General features: G+C 46.8%; 2 protein-coding genes across 2 annotated transcripts; one reads left to right on the top strand and one right to left on the bottom strand.

Moving 5' to 3' along the window:
* The first annotated feature begins 4,934 nt into the window (after nucleotides 1-4,934).
* Nucleotides 4,935-14,388, top strand: LOC112576058 (hemicentin-1-like). Its single transcript, XM_025258282.1, has 10 exons — nucleotides 4,935-5,124; nucleotides 6,422-6,502; nucleotides 7,422-7,453; nucleotides 7,943-8,131; nucleotides 9,048-9,236; nucleotides 9,750-9,938; nucleotides 10,292-10,480; nucleotides 11,596-11,784; nucleotides 12,457-12,642; nucleotides 13,438-14,388. Exons 1-10 carry the CDS (start codon nucleotides 5,060-5,062, stop codon nucleotides 13,578-13,580), a joined length of 1,452 nt encoding a protein of 483 aa, XP_025114067.1. The 5' UTR covers nucleotides 4,935-5,059; the 3' UTR covers nucleotides 13,581-14,388.
* A 905-nt stretch (nucleotides 14,389-15,293) lies between these two features.
* On the bottom strand, nucleotides 15,294-19,398 carry LOC112576059 (coadhesin-like). Its single transcript, XM_025258283.1, has 8 exons — nucleotides 19,029-19,398; nucleotides 18,661-18,741; nucleotides 18,253-18,284; nucleotides 17,861-18,049; nucleotides 17,093-17,284; nucleotides 16,458-16,646; nucleotides 16,094-16,257; nucleotides 15,294-15,577 (listed from the first exon to the last, which is right to left on the bottom strand). The coding sequence occupies exons 1-8, from the start codon at nucleotides 19,094-19,096 to the stop codon at nucleotides 15,410-15,412; spliced, it is 1,083 nt and encodes a 360-aa protein (XP_025114068.1). The 5' UTR covers nucleotides 19,097-19,398; the 3' UTR covers nucleotides 15,294-15,409.
* Nucleotides 19,399-20,356: the final 958 nt, after the last annotated feature.

Raw genomic sequence — 20,356 nt, 5'->3', positions numbered from 1 at the left:
ACATTCTGTTATATAGAGGGCTACATTAATAGCTACTTTACCCTTAAGGTTCTTACACAAAAGTAGAACCTTAAAGGAAGAGGGGAATTTATGGTAAAAGAGTGGGATATATCTCTTACGTAGAGTTGTATATTTAGGGCATATTAACAGAAAATGTTATTGGTCTTCCACACTTTGACTATCACATTGCTTGCACTCAGGTTTGTTGTTAGTTTGGTGACGAGTATTTCCATTAAGGGGTAAACAATTACTTCTCAACAAACACAGGACCTGTCTATGTTCACGTCGTAATATCTGGTCTATATATGTTGCTGTAAGTAAAGCTGGCTGGTAATCACAATAATCTGAAGAAGAAGAAGAAGATACTGAATCATGCCATTTTTGGAGAGAGCAATCCTTGATTCTTTTTTTTATAGTGGTGATGAATAAGGGGAGATTACCAACTGTCTGCCATTCCCACACATATCTAAAACCGTAGCTACATAGTAAAATTCTAACTTGGGAGGCCCAGTTGGTTCTGCCTGCCTTATCTTGTAAATATAACATGTAACATTGTTTTGGGTACCTGTGTTCTGGCAACGTTAATATTCTGCACCAGTATTGAATAACTCTTACATATGAATCAGACACAAGAGGAAGCCTTCCACATTCACTCAAGGCTATATCATTTTTAACATCCCTACCTACATTTAAAATTAATTTACAAAGTTTTATTTGAACTTTCTCTATATCATTGTATTGCTTCCAACCCCAAATCTCTGATCCATATAAAAGGATAGGTTTTATTTTTGTGTCAAATATTTTAAAGATTATGTCTGTTGGAAGGCTCTTTAGTCTGAAATACAACTTCTTGACTCCTGCAAAGGCTTTTAATGCCTTTCCAGATAAACTATCAGTACAGGATGTAGTCATGGAAGTCAGTGTCTCTGTCTCTGTATGACACGTGTCTCTGTCTCTCTATGACATGTGTCTCTGTCTCTGATTCTCTCTCCCTATTGAAGCAAAGTACAACCTCGCTAGATAAGATAAAACACACTCGCCTCCATTGTTTGCTAGGAGCTAGTAAACACTTCCTGTAGACTGTAACCTCCATACTGATTGCTTTAGACAATGAATATTGTAATGTCTTAGTAATGTAGTTCTCTATACTGCTATTACTGCTAATGCTGCTAATGCTGCTAATACTGCTATTACTGGTAATACTGCTAATACTGCTAATGCTGCCGTTTGTTAATGTTGTCATGCTGTAATGCTGGTAATAGTACAGCTGCTTACTGATGATGATGCTGCAGTGCTGTAATGTCAGTGATGCTATGGTTGGCGATACTGTAGTCAACATAGTCCCTTAGTACTGATAATTCCGTCAACATGACTCCTCACACCCTATCCCATAATGCTCGTCCTTTGTCACACCCTTCCTTGTGCAATGTTACCCTCAGTTCTTTGTTCTTGTTGTTTGACTCCTCTTTGTGTTTTCTGTATTTGATTTTATTGTTTGCTTAGTACTGTTGTTTATTCCTGTATAGCTCATATGTTATTTGTTTGTTTTCCTGTCCCTCGCATGCTGTCCATGTTTTCTTCTTGTTCTTAGGCGCTAAGGCCATGCTCCTTAGGTGTGTGAGTGCTTTACACATTATTATTATTATCATCATTATCATCTGTAGTTGCGTAGTACTGACACGATTGTCGTTTCCTAATACTTTTTGTACTCACTATTTTGTCTAGACTGCTTGTAAACATTGTCACAACTTTGGTACAAATAAGTGTAACAGTGTGTACACACACCTGGACCCTCATTACACAATGTTTATTGTTGTACACACAGTTTACAGCTCATTGTTTACATTGTCAACACCCTGCAAGTTTACAAACAATTTACACCATTGTTTACAGCTTGTAGACTATTGCTAACACTGAGGATCTTTGGGATTTTTAATTCCACAGAAACATTATACAATATCTTAATTTTCTTCACAAAGATGGTGAATACCTGCGCAGGTGTCATGGGAGCCGCAGGTGAGATTATTGTGACAGTCACAGGAAACCTGTGTTTGTGGGCGAGCGTACAGTTCACTGCAACTTCCGTCAAACTCGTCAAACTCGTCAAGTTGACATGTGCTTGGTGATACACTGGGGGTACGATGGGACTCTGGAGGTTTGGCAGTTGTTTACTTTGTCTTTAGAACCGTCTTTAGCACTCCATTGTCGACTTACCAACTGTAAGGGAAGCTGTCGGGTGGCTCTCTGGCTGCCAGAACAGGGTAAGCAGGGTACACAGGGTACACAGGATACACAGGATCTGTGATTGTTCTCAGGAAACCGTCCTTTTCACTTTCTAGTCTGAGATTTTCTTGAGCTGAAGGTGGGCGGGGCAGACTTCAGAAAAGACAGTCGGGTGGCTCTGGCTGTCACGTGTCACACCCACACAAAAGTCCTATCAGCTCTGCTAACAGGAGGTAACGGCAGGTGCGGACATCGCACTCGCGGGGTGTCGGGGCATCGCAGGTGGACATCTCGCTACCCACACCCTCCTTAGCAGAGGAACCGCCACTTTGGGGACTCAGACCTCACCCCACTCCACCCGGTAGCCCACCCCATCCGGCCATGTGACACCCCACCCGCCCATGTGACACCCCCACCCGCCCATGTGACACCCCCACCCGACCATGTGACATCCCACCCGCCCATGTGACATCCCACCCGCCCATGTGACACCCCACCCGACCATGTGACATCCCAACCGCCCATGTGACACCCCCATCAAAAAGCTAAAGTAAAGCTTGTGTCACGGCAACAAGTCTCGTCTCCACAACAAATTAAACAAAAAATATATTTTATTAATCACAAGCCGCGGAGGTGGGGTGTGCCTCACAGACACGTTGAAGCTCGCTGCACCCAGGGATTAGCTGGAGGTAATCAGTAATCACACCCTGTTTCTGACATGTTTACTGCAAGAGCTGGGCAAATACAGGACACCAAGTCAGCAACAACAACAACAACAACAACAACAACAACAATGAAGGGAGTTTAAACACCACATTCTTGTACAGAGGACTAACTCGCTGTACTTTGAGGTCAGTCAGATAAAATGTCAGCACACGTGACTTGCAGTCTTTCCTTGCGCACACATGTGTGTCTGTATGCGCATGTCCATGTGTTCATTGAATTTACACATGCATACACAAGGACACACACACACACGCACACACACACAAACACACACACATTCTATGCACGTACGTGTGTGCACGAACGCGTGTCTGTGCGAGTGAGAGGAAGAGAGAGAGAGGGAGGAAGAGATGCCGACCCCAGTCAGCTCCGCTCTCTCAGCACATGTCAAGAGAAGAACCTCGTTTCTCATCTTCTCCATCAAATCCTCTTCCCTTGAACTCATTGCAGTGAAGTGTTGGAGTGGTCAAGCGGCCCAACATCCTGGCTGCAGGCAGCACGTGCGGATGCTGTGTGTCTACATGCTGGCGGCTGCTGCTGTGACTGGAGGCAAGACACGTGACACATCCTGCACTACGTGGTGCGCACGTGCTCCTCAACAAAGGACAAACATCTGTGGACGGGCTTCCAATGGTTGATGCAGTCAAACTGGTGACTGCTTTTGTTTGTGTTTACATTTCTCTCTTTCACATGCAAAACTCGGGCAGACGGGTTTGAACGAATTTAAAGACATTACAACGAAACACAAGGTTACCTCCCCTTTATACACGTATCTCCTCCCTTTGTCAGGAGCCTAAAGTGCCAGGCATCATCAGTCATGATCACTACACACCTTTGTCACCCAGACTTTCCCCGGGCAAAGCTTGTGGTTCTTTAGACGAGTCCATGAACATGTCTTCCGCAGTCAACTTGCAAAAATTATGATTGTCTTAGTAGAACATACTTTCCCCGCACATGCGCATACAGGTCATGACCCCGAGGCTACTTCCTGTGGTGATGCAGACAACGACCAGAGGACTCTCATCTCACTCACAGAAAGTAGTGTCCGCTCCTGGTCACTGGCCTCTCATGTAGTCGCCTGGTGGTCGCACTATCGGAAGGGACACTTGTCCTCTCAAACACGAGCTACATCCCTAACCTGCCGTTACCACTCGCTCCACCAGTCATCCTTTTATTCACACAAACTGTTACAGTTGCAAGTTTTCTCTGGGGTGACATCAACTTTGCTGTAGAGCTGGTGGACACTAAGTGTAGGACTATCAGGTATTTATATATATATATCAGTATAGTATTTATTAATCACAATGTGCAGGAATGAGATTATTCCTCTAATGCTGTGAGGTGATCACCCGTCACCTCTCACTCGTCCGCGCTCTCTACAGTCACACACACTGACACACACACACACACACTGACACACTGACACACACACACACACACCAGACTAAGTGTACAGATACTACTGTACTGCTGTGTAGCTGGTGATGAAACAGGAAACAGGGGAAACAACTCTAATGACTTGTATCATATTTTCCCACTTTTTCCAGAAAGGTCGCTAAATGTCTGGGCGGACGATCGTCAGGTCCACTTGTTTTGACTACACTTGTTTAGACGTTTGTTTTTGTAAACGTATTGATTTCTGACAGTTTTCTCAAAAATTCATCCTGGATCCTCCCAAGGAGGACACAAAGCCAATATGACAAGAGTAATCTTTCCCTGTCCGTGAAGAAAAGAAAACACATTCAAGAAAATTTCAATAAATACAATATTGACAAGGGCAGCACGCCCACACCTGTGTGGCCACCTGTCTGGCCACCTGTCTGACCCCCTTGTCTGACCCCCCTGTCTGACCACCCTGTCTACCCCCCTGTCTGACCCCCCTGTTTGGCCCACCAGCGCCTGGTGGTGATGTGGGTGTCGGGGGGTGTGTAGCAGCGTGTCACGAGGACAGGGATCATCGTGTCATCAACAGAATAAAAGTGTCGTGGCTGTGGCTGCTTACTGCAGTGAGGGTCTGCTTCAGCCACCACCGACCGCCTGGCGACACCTGGCGGTGTGTTACAAGCTGCACGACATCTCGTCTCCTCCTGACTCGTTGTCGCACACCACGATGAAGGTCTTGGCTGCCGTTGTCGTGCTGCTGTACGCGGGCCGCAGTTGCTGCACCACAGTCAGGTGAGAACTAGTCACCGTCACACACACACCTCCAGGTTGTCACCGGACTCTCGTCTCACCTGTCTGTCCCCATCAACGAGCTGCAAACACCACGTGTACAACACTGGACGCCTGCTTGTTAATAATGAGCAATATTAATTAACATAAACAAGGTTGTAGAGGAAGGAGCGGAAGAATATGAGAGAACATTTTATTAGTATCACTATGCTGGGGTTGAATCTTGTTCCATGTCTCTGACAAACTTTGTAAATGTAAATTAGAATGAAGACAACGCCGTTTGAAGGTCAGGAAAAGAGAAAGTTTATTACAAAAATAAAAATTAAAAATAAAAAAAATTTCCCGCTTGAAAATGTAGGAAGATTAAACAAGACAAATAAATAACCTGGAAAGAAGAACTTACTGGAAAGGGGATTGATGGATTGATGAGGTCAGGGGGAGATGAGCAGCTGAGAAGGAGAGAAAGAGTTTGGGGACAGACACTTGTGTTCACTAGAGACAAGTTCCATGTGACTCAACGAATTCAAAAATTTCTGATTTAAAACTGGACAATGTACTACAAAACCAACAAGCTTTAGGTCAGAACATATTACGATGATATGATACAAAACTAACCCTAGCAGCCAACAAAGTCTTTAAAATATTCCAATGTTGGGGAAAAATCTGAGTGAAGTCCGAGAAGGAAAGTCAGCGACAGTCGGGGTTGGAGGGAAGGAAAGTGGAATGGTGGACAAACACTCAGCTGACGAGTCCCGCTACAAAGTTGGTCTGACAGGTAGATAACCAGGTGGGCAGAGCTGCTGTCATTGATGTTTGCAGACTGTCTTGAAATGTATTTCCAGCCCTGGCTTTGTGTGCCACTCTTTATTTACTTATGATCAGTCAGTGTAAACAATTTTAATCGCGTATAAAGCACGAAATAAAAACACTTCACATCGATGCACATCAAATCACATCGATCACACTCACTTCACATCAGTCACGCACATATCCACATCGGTCACACCATCTCACAGTCGATATTTATCATGCCACTAAACTTTCGCTTCCTTTTCTTAGTTTTGTTTAGTTTTAGTTCGTGTTGTTTGTCAGGCGAGGAAGGAAAACATATGACGTGTACTTGCACCTGCTGTTACTTACCTCTGGGGTAAGGGCTGCTACTTACCTCGAGTCCTCCCCCCCCTTGCTACTACCTGACAGTTTGTACTTGTGTTTGTTGTACTGCATGGTGGTCAGTAGTTGTGTGTGTTACTTGCTGTCATGTCGGGTAGTCACCACCCGCTGCTGCTTCTTGTTGTAGTTGTGCCTACTACTGCACCGTGACTGTGCGCTACACCCAGTCCTGCGGGTGGTTCAACTGGGGCACGTGCACCCGTTACAGGTAACACAACTGTGTTTAGTTGGCGTTTTAAAAGCGTGTTACAGGCGTGCTATAGACGGTTACAGGTGTTACAGACAGTTACAGGCGTGTTACTGACTGTTACAGGCGTGCTATAGACGGTTACAGGTGTTACAGACAGTTACAGGCGTGTTACTGACTGTTACAGGCGTGCTATAGACGGTTACAGGTGTTACAGACAGTTACAGGCGTGTTACTGACTGTTACAGGCGTGCTATAGACGGTTACAGGTGTTACAGACAGTTACAGGCGTGTTACTGACTGTTACAGGCGTGCTATAGACGGTTACAGGTGTTACAGACAGTTACAGGCGTGCTACTGACTGTTACAGGCGAGCTATAGACGGCTACAAGTGTTACAGACTGTTACAGGCGTGGTATAAACAGTAACAGGCGAGCTATAGACGGTTACAGGTGTTACTGACTGTTACAGGCGAGCTATAGCTATAGCTATATATAGCTATATAGCTACAAGTGTTACACACGGTAACAGGTGTGTTACAGGCGTTGCTAGAGACGTTTTCTCACTTTGTCTTTAAAGTGTTGTGTAATTTTTGTTCTGGTGATCTGTTCATATGCATATTACTGACGTATTACAAGCGTGTTACCGAATGTTACAGATGTGTCAAAGGCTTAAAAGCTCTTCTGTCTTACACCATCTTTTGTTTCCATGAGATCATATATGTTTATATATAAGCATTAGCAACTGTTACCATCACATTAGGGTTGGAGTATAAAAGCTTTACCAGCTCTTACCATCAAGTCAGTAATGTTGCCTGGTTTCCTTATTCTCAAAAAAGGAAGAGAGAAATCTGGAATAATGCTGTAAAAGCTGTAATGTTGCAACAGACTCACCTCTTCACTTGTTTTTGCATCCCAACTTTTTTTTTTTTTTTTTGCAGGACCGAAGGTTCAACGTGTTACAATACTGGGGGTAAGATTTTGCAATATCTGAAGAAAAGAAGAAACAAATAAAAACAGACATTGATAACAACAAGTGTTAGCTGGTAGACCATTTGTTATATTTTTTGCTGATCACATTTTCGTTGGTGTGTAGACCATCACATTGTGACTCGCCAGGTAAGTAAGACGCCGTACAATGTCTTGCGCCGACTTCCTGCCCTGGGGTGGGCAGCTCAGGTGAGTAGGAGCTGTGCACACCTTTGACATAGACAGTGTCACCTTTGACATAGACAGTGTCTACAGCACGCACTAGGCTTTACCTGAACTTGTCGTGACATCACGGAAATGAGTTGCACATGTGACCCTGTCTAACCTATTAAAGTCAAATGTTGAGAGCACATTATGTTGGTGAACACATGTAGGTGCACGTGCTCATCATTCCATGTTGTTGGTTAAAATGTTGAAACATGACGTCACGCCAGTTGTTACCTTGTCTGCTGACTGTCAACACTCCCTGCAGTGCACGGCGAATGGTCTGGCTGGTCGACCTCTGGCACCGGAAGTTGTTCTGTGACCTGCGGCCCGGGCACTCGCCAGCGGTCTTTCGTGCGCTCTTGTAACAGCCCCGCCCCCAGCTACTGTGGCGCCCCCTGTCCTGGCGCTAACACCAAGGTGGAACACGAGAACTGCAGCGCCGCCTGTTGTCCGGGTATGATCGTCAGTGTGTAACAATGTAGTCACTGCATTCCACCCGGAGCGTTATGTTTGATGCAACATGTAAACAGTAAACAAAGCACGGCAAGAGGGCAGGTAGGTGGCAGTCATGTGTGACGTCATAGAGAAGGCAGGCGAGAGAGACAGAGACAGAGACAGACAGAGACAGAGAGAGAGAGAGCTGAGGCAGGAGACAAAGAGAGAGACAGAGAGAGACAGAGACAGAAAGACAGAGACAGAAAGACAGAGACAGAGAGAGACAGAGAGACAGAGAGCTGACCAGGAGGGTTCAGGTCCAGTCACAAGCTGAGGTTTGAGTTGCTTGCTGTGGAATGCACACAACGTGACCCCAGAACACATGACCTGTCTGCTACACTTGTGACATCGGACAGAACACGTGTCACGCTGCATGGCACACAGTTTTAGTTTTTTTTCCAAAACATAATTAGTTTCCGCACCAGTTCTTATTATCAGACATCTCCCACAAGACCTGTTGCTGAAGAAGATGAGAGGGAAATGACTTTTGACCCGGTAGTGGTTCTAAGTTTGTAAATAAGATACACTATAGATATAAGATAGATTGTCAACAAAGCTACAGTTATTTGTTACAAAGAGCAGGCAAAGGTAGTCACGTGATCTGTCAGACACACAACACTATTTCTGGGCAACTTTGTGTGTGGGTGGTGCCCGCCGCCCCTCCCTCGCTGCCTTACCTCCCCCAAGCCTTCAAAGAGTCAGGTGTTTATGTGTATGTATAGTGTGTATATCTATAATTATGACTACCTGTAGACTACTTACCATGTAGTGTGTGTGTGACAGCTGCTCTCATGTTACAGTGTGTGACTAGCGTGTTGTCCTCAGTGTCTCGAGCTGTCACAGGTGTGTGCACTCACACAATGTCTGTCAACCAGTGAACGGCAGCTGGTCGGACTGGCAGATGCAGACTGTCAGCAACTGCTCGGCGCCGTGCGGGGGCGGGGTACGCAACGTGACGTATGCGCGAACGTGCAGCAACCCCCCGCCGTCATGCGGTGGCGCCACGTGCTCGGGCAGCAACACTAGTGACGTGCAGGAGGTGTGCAACACGCAGTTCTGTCCAGGTGAGCAACACTTGGCTGATCTTTGCAGCACCTGAGGTGAAGGTGTGGAGCTGTGACGTACGGTAGTACTGTGTGACGCAGCATATTGAATAATAATAATAATGATAATAATAATAATAATAATAATAATAATAATAATAATAATAATGGGATTCATACAGCGCATAATCACGCGCACGAAGTGACATGCTCTCAGCGTTTAAGAAAAGGAGGAGACATGGACACACTACGTAGAATGGAAGGAGAAACAACAATAGAGACAACAAATAAAAGACAAACACACCAAGGAATCAGAGAAGAAACATTAAAGATGGAGAGTGTCATAAATCTGGAGAGAAAATCGAGCAGGCAGACTAGTCCATTGAATATAATCACAATTATTGACCACTACGTTGATTGCATGCGTGTACACAATGAAACAAACAAACAAACAAACAAACACGCGCTCACTCGTACACACCCACAAACTCACCCGCACACAGGGCTTTGAAGTTCATATTCTGTTGTTTACAGTGGATGGCGGGTGGTCAGACTGGTACAAGGAATACAACAGCAGCTGCTCTGTGACGTGTGGAGGCGGACAAATGAACGTCACCTACATCCGTTTCTGTGACAATCCTCCCCCGCAGTATGGCGGCAAGGACTGTGAGGGGGACAACACTACCACCATCACAGTCCCCTGCAACACCCAGAAGTGTCCTGGTAAGTTGATGACACTGACAGTCGACACTGTGTCTTGGAGGATGACGTTCACAAGCTCAACGAAAAACAAAACAAAAACAAACAACACTAACTCAACACAAACACGAACACTCACCTAACAGAAACATAAACTAAGTGAGTAAGCTATCTAGGTTGTAACTGCCCAGCAAACACGCAAGATTCGGCCAAGCTTGGTCCAAGCTTGGGCCAATGTTTTTAGCTTGGCCCAAGCTTGGTCCAATCTTGGCCGAATCTTGCGTGTTTGCTGGGTGGCAATATGGAGGAACGACTCGCGTAGTTCATAACAAAAGGGAAAATACTTTTCTTCAGTCGGCTCTGTCTGTCTTGACTAGTTGATGGCGGCTGGTCCACGTGGAAGGCGGAGGACAGCGGGCGGTGTTCTGTGACGTGTGGAGGAGGGCAGAAAAACGTCACAAACAAACGTCACTGCGACAGCCCCGAACCCCAATATGGCGGCCAGGACTGCGCTGGTGACGACATCAAAGTGATAACCGAGTCCTGCAACACGTCACCATGTCCCAGTAAGTCACGTGGTCAACTAGTCTTTACTAGCATCACGTGATACACAATGTTTATTTACAGTCAGTTGTAGGTAGAAAACATTTGTATTTACAACACACAGTCAGCCGGTCAGCAGCATACTAACAGGTGTCACCTGCTGAATTCACAATACATGTCGATGTACTGTATTGTACTGTAATGTACTGTATTGTACTGTAATGTACTGTAATGTACTGTAATGTACTGTATTGTAGTTTTGTGTCGCGCCGTTGATATGAAAGGGAGGAAACTGCTGTAACACAAATTATGGCGTTACTCGCTGCTCTCCCTTACATCACACGACGCAGTGTCTGTACAGTCAACAGGCTCCACACGAGTCTGGCTTGCACTTTCGTGGACATTTTCATGGTGACTACAAACAGAAAGCCTTGTTGTGGTCTACTTTTGCAATTATTTTAAATTACATCACACAGTCTAATGATCTCTTCACAAATACTTGCAGCACACACTCACACTCACTCCTGTGTACAGGAGACGGAACTGGACTAGACACCCACCCTTGTAGCTGCCAATACCCTGGACTCTGTAACACTCGTCAACAGACAGCCTCCCACTGACAATCCCCTCCACATCTTTCAGCAGGACCGTTACAGACTGACACGCACGACTGATCTGCTGTAGCCTAGTAGCTGGACTGGCAGGGTGGAGAGGAAGACGGTATGAGTGCCAGCAACGAGCAGGTTGGGATGAGCATGGCGGTCTGTCCTTCACGAGCCACAGAAGACGGGTAGGTGGTCACGTGCACTGGTGGCCTGGCGCGTGCTTTCAAGAAATGCAAGATTGCTGATCTCTGTCCAGGTCGTGGCATGCTGACTGCGTTTTTTTCCATACCAAGGACTTTAAAAATGACAAACTAAATTACTTTCAGCTCTCAGTATTCTTCACTCGTCTACGTGTAGGAAAATTTACATAAACCGATTAGCGAGTGTGGGCTCACAAGGTGGGCGATAATCTCCTACGGCATGAGGAGGGTATAATGCTCAGACACAGACACACAGACACAGACACAGACACAGAGACACACAGACACACAGACACAGACACACGCCCTGTCTTCATGTCCATCTTTGTGCAGTCAATGGCGGCTGGTCCTCGTGGCATGTGGACACAAATGGAACTTGTTCAGTGACGTGCGGGGCAGGTGTGATGAACGTCACCTACAGACGAACCTGCGACAACCCCGCTCCTCAGTTTGGAGGAAACACCTGTACGGGAGGCAAGAAGAGGACCAGGATCGCCGCGTGCGTCGCGCCGCCTTGTCTGGGTACATGACAAACAGCTGTCTACATACACCTGTCATCAACACTCTAATTACACCTGTCATCAACACTCTAATTACACCTGTCATCATCACTCTAATTACACCTGTCATCATCACTCTAATTACACCTGCCACCAACACTCTAATTACACCTGTCATCAACACTCTAATACACCCTGTCATCAACACTCTAATTACACCTATCATTCATCTGTCATTAACACTGTCATTAACACTCAGGCTTAATTAACATCTGGAGGAAATGGGTAGATGTCACATTCTTTGAACTAAGGTCGTTGCTGTCTAACTCAGCTATGCACAGAGAGTCAGTGAACATCTGTTGACAGTTGACATCGCTCTGCTTTCATCTGCTTGTCTGTCTGTACCAACGCTGCTCACAGAGAGGACCGTCAGTGTCGCCACTGAGCAGCAGAGCCACAGATACAGGCTCTGAGTAAATGACAGCCAACAACAGTTTGAACAGATGTCATTTGTCTTTTGGATGTATAGCTAACTATACTAACTATAGCTAAACAGAGCAAAGAATAGCTAAACAGAGCAAACCATAGCTAAACATAGCTAACTATAGCTAAGTATAGCAAACCATAGCTAAGTCTAGCTAACTATAGCTAACGCTATAGCTAAGTATACCTGCCGGCTGTGGTGTTGTTGAAGTGGCCGGCGGCAAGAGAGAGTGGGGGATGTGGAGCGACGTCGGTGAGTGCAGCGCCCTCTGTGGTGGCGGTCATCTGCAACGGACGAGAGAAGGCAAGTGCGATAACTCCGACCCTGCTTATGGTGACTGCATTGGGGTTGTCAAGGAAACAGAGACTGTCGTCTGCAACGATGGGGACTGCGGAGGTGAGACAAAGATGTCTGTGTTGCTTAATTTATGTGTGTGTGTGTGAGTGTGTGCCTGTGTAGTGAATCGAAACCTCCGGGCGTATCTAAACGTATGGGTATAGTCTGCGCATGCGCATGAAGCGAAACTTCACCACCGCCTGGTAGTTTTACTTGAAATAAAAGTAAAGGATGAAACATTACAGGACATACTAAATAAAATGGCATTGCAAAAGCAAAATTATACAACTCTTAATATGCTTTGATCTGGTTTTTGATAAATAAACATCCGATGGATTAGTAAATATTTTCTTGGGTTTATTTTATCAATAACCAGCTCAAAGCATATTGTGAGTTGCATAATTTTGCTTTTGCAATGCCATTTTATTTCGTATGTCCTGTAATGTTTCGTCCTTTACTTTTATTTCAAGTTAACTACCAGGCGGTAGTGAAGTTTCGCTTCGTGCGCATGCGCAGACTATACCCATACGTTTAGATACGCCCGGAGGTTTCGATTCGCTACACCTGCCTATGTGTGTCTGTGTGTATCTGTGTGTGTCTATGTGTGTGTGTGTGCGTGTGCGTGTGTGTGAGTGTGTGCCTGCCTATGTGTGTCTGTGTGTGTGTGTCTGTGTGTCTGTCTATGTGTGTCTGTGTGTGTCTGTGTGTGTATCTGTCTATATGTGTGTGTGTATGCGTGTCTATGTGTGTGTATCTATGTGTGTGTGTGTCTCTCTCTCTGTGTCTGTGTGATCACATCATCGTGTCCGAGATTGACTGAAGCAGAAGCTAACCCTGACTCGTGCTCATCCTCAGATCGGTGTCCAGAAAACAACGTCACTTCCATCCCCCAACCCACCAACGACCACCTCTACTACCTTTGCGACAACGGCGTGGCCGTGCTCACGAGCTGTGGTGTGGGTCACGTCTGGAGTCAGCAGAACAGCACCTGTGTGTAGGTTGCCTAGCAACAGGTGGGTGCACCGCCAGACCAACACCTGCGTACATTACTGGTGCCGGCAGGTGCTTGCCCGTGACGTCACTGGATCAACACTAGGACTCGTCCTTTTCTTCCTTTTCTGCTTTTTCTCTGGATTTTATTGTTTGTATTGTGTGTTTAGTTTACAAGTTCCATATTTACAATCCTGTGAACAGCAGGTCATTGAAATACAAATTGTCGCGTCCTTACATCTCGTCTGCTGCTTTGCCATCCTTTGCTCTCCTCCCTGCCACCGTGCTCTCCTGTAGGAGCTGTGCTGTACGAACGTACAGTCATGTACATCATCACACAGTCTGTCCTGCTCTCGTCATCTTTAATGATCGCTAGTCTAACCATCTGAAACAAGATGACCTGAGTATTTTATCTGTAAGCTGAAATAGCAGACCAGCTATAGCCAATCACAAATCAGTGACGTCAATGATTATCCAACCAATCGAAAGACGATTCAATCGTGTCTGACTAATCGAAAATCAGGGTTTGAAAAATCTTAAAAATCTCCATGAAATGCAAATAACCGCCCTTCAGACCCACTCCCCGTCTTTTCAGTGATAAGATTGTTATAATGACACCGGAAGCGTGCAAATATTGTGATCACCATTACAACTAATCAAGCTGAGAAGTTGTTGTGACTTTGCTGGTGGCACTGAGTAGAGTGGGTGATCCATTACAAAACTGTAATTTTTTTACAAAACAACTACTTTGTCTGAAATTTCTCTCACTGTGGCTTTGCTAGCAGACGAATGCGAATAAACTTTGAATTATCAGCAGCTGCTTGTTGTGTTGTGTTTCAGGAATGAGGTTTTCTGTCATTCTCTAGCAGCTGTGTTTACTGTGCGAAATGTGTGACAGCCTCGCTGTTTTAAACATACAAAAATTCAATATTCACAAAATGTTAAAAATACAATTTTGACACGATTTTGAAAATCGAGAGTGATTTACAGTTCACAGAGGACACTCCCACCCTAGGTGTGAAATGTCAGAATCGTTGGTTCATGCTACCTTCACACCTGTCCGCTGACCTGCCTACCTGTCTCCCGAATTATTTCTCTTTGCCTGGAGTGGAGTGGAGTATTATTCGTCCTTTAGCCTAAGTTAGCGAACTGCTCTTAACATTAGTTTTCAAGAGACAGACAAAAGAAGAAATGATCAAATGATCAAATGAAAGGTTTGAGTTCTGCGCTGTCACACCTGGACAAGTCAACTGTCACTGTCCCACTAGGGACATGTCATCATGTCATCAACCACCCGAATGTAAGCATCCTTCATGATACTTTCACCTTCTTCTTGTCCCACACCAGAGAGGCTCGCAGGGTTGTCTTCCCACTTTAGTTTTTGTCAAAATATTTTATTTTAGTTTAGACGCAGGTGGCGGCCGGCGGTGTAGTGGCTAAAACACTCGTTTGTCGCCCTCTCGGCTTGACACCATCAGATGTTGTGACACATCAGGCAGCAACATGTGTGAAATACAAAGTACATGTAGCTACGATGCAGACGATCGCGTGTTATTCTGAACCTGACATGATTATACCCAGTTACACAACTGGACCCTTGTTTGATGTCAAAGTTCAAACCATTTCTCTCTTCCTTGAGAAAGGAGGATTTAGAGGTCGACAACTTTAGTAAAGTCTCGGAAACTCACAAAAACAATATTAACAACATATCACACAGAGTTTTCTTTATTCAGAAGAAATTTGCTGGCAATATCTCTAAAGGATTCGGAGTTTAATGAAGAGCATCCCGTTGGATGGCCTGACGGAGGAGGAGGCTGAGGATGTCGTCGGACGGTTGCTAGCACTGGACGTTGTCCTGCACGTCGCAGGCGTTGATGGCGTCGTTGTAGCGCGTGCCCTCGGGGCAGCTGATCTCAGCGGCGGTGCCGTGGACACACAGGATGAACTTGGTGCAGTCTTGGTGGGGCAGGTACAGCACACTGTCGTCACACAGCCCTCCGTCCACCTGTCGGGTCACGTGACACAGCTCACCTCGTCATCCGCTGATGGCACTGACTTGTCTCGTGTATTTATCTACCCGAGGACCTGCTACTACTCGGCCACCCCGACAACACTCCGCCAGAACCCGAACATATCTACAGTATACTTTTCATAATTTGATTACATGGAGTAGCGCATTGTGATCATCTACTTACCCTGCGAACTATTGACCTTTAGCCTTTGTTTAGGTTCTGTTAACCTCGTCATGTCATTCTACTCAGTTCTCTACCACCTAACAACAAACATTTATCTTATAACGGTTTTTATACTTATACTCGTGATAGGAGCTAATGTTATTTATCAGGTGTATCGATATAATTATCAATTAATTACCCGCTTCTGTAAAATGTGATGTTGTGGGGTGGCCACACATTGTGTATTGATGCTGGGAGTGGCACTCGGTGTGTTTTACAGTAATAAAGAAGATAATAAACACTGAATAGACACGTGACAGGAGGGCGAGGGAGGGTGACGAGCATACCAGGGGGGTAGTTCGCTGTTGCTGCTTGTCACGACAGGTGTGTGACCTTTGATCCCACGTCGTCCCGTTGTCACACACCGCAAGTCTGGCCACGCCGTTGTCGCAGCGGTAGTAGCGTTGGTTGTTGTTGGTGTGGGCGATGAAATCTCCAGTTTGACAACGACCTGCAGAAAGTAAAGGCGAGAGATGACAACAGGGGCGAGGCAAAGAACGATTACAGGGCTCGGACAGTCTCGGGGATTTTTTCTTCCCTCGGAGCGCAAAGCCTCGTTGAAGGCAGTGTTACGGCCACCGCGACACCCGCCACCCAAGCTTACTCCAGACACGAGGCACAAATCACACCCTGGGGTACAACATGACTTACCTGGACATCTGTGTACGTTGCAGGGTACAGCCATGATTTCCGTGTGGTTGCCATGGCAATCTTCCCCGCCTTCCTCCGGGGGAGGGTTGTCACACTGTCGCTCTCTCCGCCGCCTGATCTCCCCTCCTCCACAGAGGGCGCTGCACTCGTCAACAGCTCGCCAGGCTCCCCACCTCCCCCACTGGCCACCTGGCGACACCAGAGGTTCAACTGCTTACCCCGGAGTTGATGTCACAGACACTGCTTACCCCGGAGTTGATGTCACAGACACTGCTTACCCCGGAGTTGATGTCACAGACACTGCTTACCCCGGAGTTGATGTCACAGACACTGCTTACCCCGGAGCTAGAGGCAGTGCTACCGACACCCGCGATACCCACTAAGGCGAGTGTTCAGCCCCAGAGACTGGACACACTCACAGTTTGGAGGCTCTGTGATGTTTCTTCAGTGCGCGTGACTATTGTGACCGAGGTGGCACTGGCTGTGACGTAGACATGTCTTGTCCTCAGTCTTTCTTACAAACATGATAAAAACTTGCCGGACACAGATATGTGAGCACGTCACACAGCTGGTGTAAGCACCACCAGTGCCAGTGTCATGTCACCAACAATGCCAGTGTCATGTCGGGTACTTACCTGTGGGGCAGGTGTGTGTGTTACACGCTCGCTGCTGGATCATCGTGACGTTTCCCGTGCAGTTTCGTGGTCCGCAGGTTGAGGCCAGTACGTTACACTCTCTCGTGTACGTCACTTTCTGCAGTCCCCCGCCGCACGTCACACTGCAGCTGCTGTTCCCCACAGCTGCCCAGCTGGACCAGTGCTCATCACCTGACCCAGACATTGAACCTCACTTAACCTCACCTCGCTGCTGCTCCCTCAACTCACAGACATGACATACCCAGGGTGCCCCACTCGTCAGGAAGATCGTTGACCATCGCAAGTCTCATTCCTCGTCAACAGACAATAGTTCCTACATTACCCTCCACCATGATGGCGAGTTTGTACCTGATGTTCACATCTGTTCATCACACACACAGACACGCACACACAGCGAGATGACCACAGACAGACTGACCACCACACCAATGTTCAGACACAAGACAACCAACATGGGAGGCCATTTCCCACAACCAGAAATGGTCGTAGCAGTGAAAGACTTGTTTGTTGGACACTAGATGTATACTAATTACACAACAAGACACTAGATGTACATGTATACTAAACATACAACAAGACACTAGATGTATACACGTACTAATTATACAACAAGACACTAGATGTAAACATGTACTAATTATACAAGACACTAGATGTATACACGTACTAATCATACAACAAACAATGTCTATAAACATCTTCCTTATTACTCAGGGTAGTTGTGGCTCCCTGTACCCGACACCACACCTGGACAACAATGGGTGTTGCAAGCCACTTGTTCATTCCTCGTGGCGCTCCCAGGACACGTGACGCCGCAGTAGGTGGGGTATGGGTTGCTACAAGATCGGGTGGATGTCCGCACCCGGATCCCACCTCCGCAGGTAGCGGAACACTCTCCCTCCCGAAGAGTTGACCAGCTGCTCCAGCCGCCGTTCACTGAAAGAAGTTGGAATAATGACAATCACATGCACCCGCTCATCTACCCACCCACCCCACACACACCCCACACACACCATGACAGGTATGCATGTCAAACTTGTGCTGCAAACGCGAAGAGGAAGGATGGACAGAAGAGTTGTGGAGGTTACAAAGGGAGGAGATCGTGAGGTCTGTAGACGGACAGAAGATTGCAAGCTCACCACCAGTGCGGTAACACACATCCGGCTCCGTCCTGAAACATCCACAATGAGGCAGGGGCTAGAGCTTGTTATTGTTTGTGATGTTACCTGTGATGTTACCTGTGATGTTACCTGTGATGTTACCTGTGATGTTACCTGTGATGTTACTTGTCCTTTTGCTTCTCTCTCTTTCACACAGACGCACACAGTCCACACACACAGACACACACACACTGACACAAACACACACAGAGTCCACGCTCACCTGCACTCTACTTTGTATCAGACTATGTGAGTGTGGAGGTAATGTGAGCATTGATAGATGTGATATCGATAATGGTGTGACATGATGTGAGTCAGGGGACCTTTCCCGTGAGATGACATCATCAGTTGTGCAAGTCAAAGGTCACACACCGAGTGAACTCCTACCTGTGCCGTCTGCAGTTCCACAGTTTGAACAGCCCGCAGGTGGAGGTGTAGGCCACACTCTTGGTGCAGGGGTAGGAACACCTGTAACAACAGCCGGTGATGAGCTTGTCATCCTCCACAGCTTTACAAACACATTAGAAACTGTCATTTCATTTATTGCTCGCGAATATTTTCTCAAAGTTTATATTTATTTCAGTCACAGACAAGCAGCCAACCACACGCGGTCACTAGTGATGGCTGTATTCGGTACAAAACCTGTTTTCACGAATGGCATGAGTACGACACTGATAAACATTCATTGATAGTCAGTGTGGAAGCAGTGACAGAAGTGATGACACGAGCAACAGTCACACGAGAGCCTGTGTCACCTGAGTGTCGTGCTGGCGCCGCCGGTGGCCACAACACCGACAAACACGAGGACGACAGAGGCGGCCATCGACGTTGTTATCTGGCGATGAAAGTGCTTGAGAACAACAGCAGCAACTGGAGGAAGTGCGATGCTTGCTCTCTATTTGTACCCGTGAAACCTGTCGTGAACTGTCTTGACAACATCCGGGGCTCTGATGTCCCTGATGTGATGATTGGTCCGACAGCTGGTGGGCGGTCATTGTCCGCGAAGAAAGCCGACAGGGAGGTACCTAGATGAAAGGTAGAGAAAAAAATCAGCCTTTGGTTCCCCACTAGTTTATAGTTTCAATTTGGTCTTCAACATCAAAGGTCTTAGACAGGTCAGTTCACCTGCCTCCAGTGTTTATTGGGCACAACCTCTTCCCCGCCATTGCCTGTGGACCATGGAATGACATCAAGCTGCTTCCTCCCCAACCTTTGACCACAGAAACCAGACAGTCGCGTGGGGAGCAGGAGGGGGACCAGTGTCAGAGGGCGAGAGCATCTTTTTGTTCCCCTCCACCCTCGGGCCAATGCGTGAGATGTGAGTAGAAGAAAGGTAGAGAAACAAACGGACACACAGAACGAATGAGACAATGTGTGTGTGTGCGCGTGCGTTGTCATGCTGTGTGTGCGTCGGTGTGTGCGTGTGTGTGTACTTGTGTAAGTTCATAGCTCCGTTGTTTTCCATAATGTGCGAGTACCACGTCTTTCATCGTCACCATGGAGTCCCCCATCCCCTCCGTCCCTAAGCCTACGTCACGGTGAATAGATGCTGACATCACAGTATGCCGACATCACAGTCTGCCGCTCACAAGTCTGTCAGCAGGCCTGACGAGAGGGGGGGACAGGGGGTCTGGTGTACCCGGGCCCGCGGCTGTCAAGGGGGCCCGGCCTTGGTCAGTGGATTTTTTTTTCTTCTTCTCCTTTTCTTTTTCTTTTAAAGAAAGGTCTAAGGACAGAACACCCAAGCATTAGTTGAGTTTGAGTGTAAATATTGAGATTCGAATTGTAAACATACATTATATACTGGGAAAATAATTTACGATTACAAGTACAAGGGGCCCGGAGAGGTCGTCTGTCCCGGGGCCCGAGCTGGCTCTCGGCGGCCCTGTCTGTCAGTCGCAGTTTGCGCCAAGGACAAGAACTTTCAGTTCCCAGCCTGGACACGTGGACAGACTCTGTGGAAACTACTCGATACCCTCAACGATTCTGACAGCGAGGAAAGCTGCCTCAGCGTCACCTGCCGGTGCTGATGTCACTTCCGCTGTGCAGCTGTGGCCGCTGGTTAGCATCCGCCCACTGCCTC

This window comes from Pomacea canaliculata, linkage group LG11, assembly GCF_003073045.1.
Source record: "Pomacea canaliculata isolate SZHN2017 linkage group LG11, ASM307304v1, whole genome shotgun sequence".
Lineage (NCBI taxonomy): Eukaryota > Metazoa > Mollusca > Gastropoda > Architaenioglossa > Ampullariidae > Pomacea > Pomacea canaliculata.
This window is presented reverse-complemented; position numbering and strand designations above follow the sequence as displayed.

Bases quoted from the DNA above. Each gene is read 5' to 3' on its own strand.
- LOC112576058 (XM_025258282.1), top strand. From the start codon at position 5,060: ATGAAGGTCTTGGCTGCCGTTGTCGTGCTGCTGTACGCGGGCCGCAGT. The intron at 9,237-9,749 runs GTGAGCAACACT...TGTTGTTTACAG, and splicing joins CAACACGCAGTTCTGTCCAG to TGGATGGCGGGTGGTCAGAC. The intron at 9,939-10,291 runs GTAAGTTGATGA...TGTCTTGACTAG, and splicing joins CAACACCCAGAAGTGTCCTG to TTGATGGCGGCTGGTCCACG.
- LOC112576059 (XM_025258283.1), bottom strand. From the start codon at position 19,096: ATGGCCGCCTCTGTCGTCCTCGTGTTTGTCGGTGTTGTGGCCACCGGC. The intron at 18,050-18,252 runs GTGAGCTTGCAA...AACTTCTTTCAG, and splicing joins TGTGTGTTACCGCACTGGTG to TGAACGGCGGCTGGAGCAGC. The intron at 16,258-16,457 runs GTAAGTCATGTT...TACTTTCTGCAG, and splicing joins CAACGTACACAGATGTCCAG to GTCGTTGTCAAACTGGAGAT.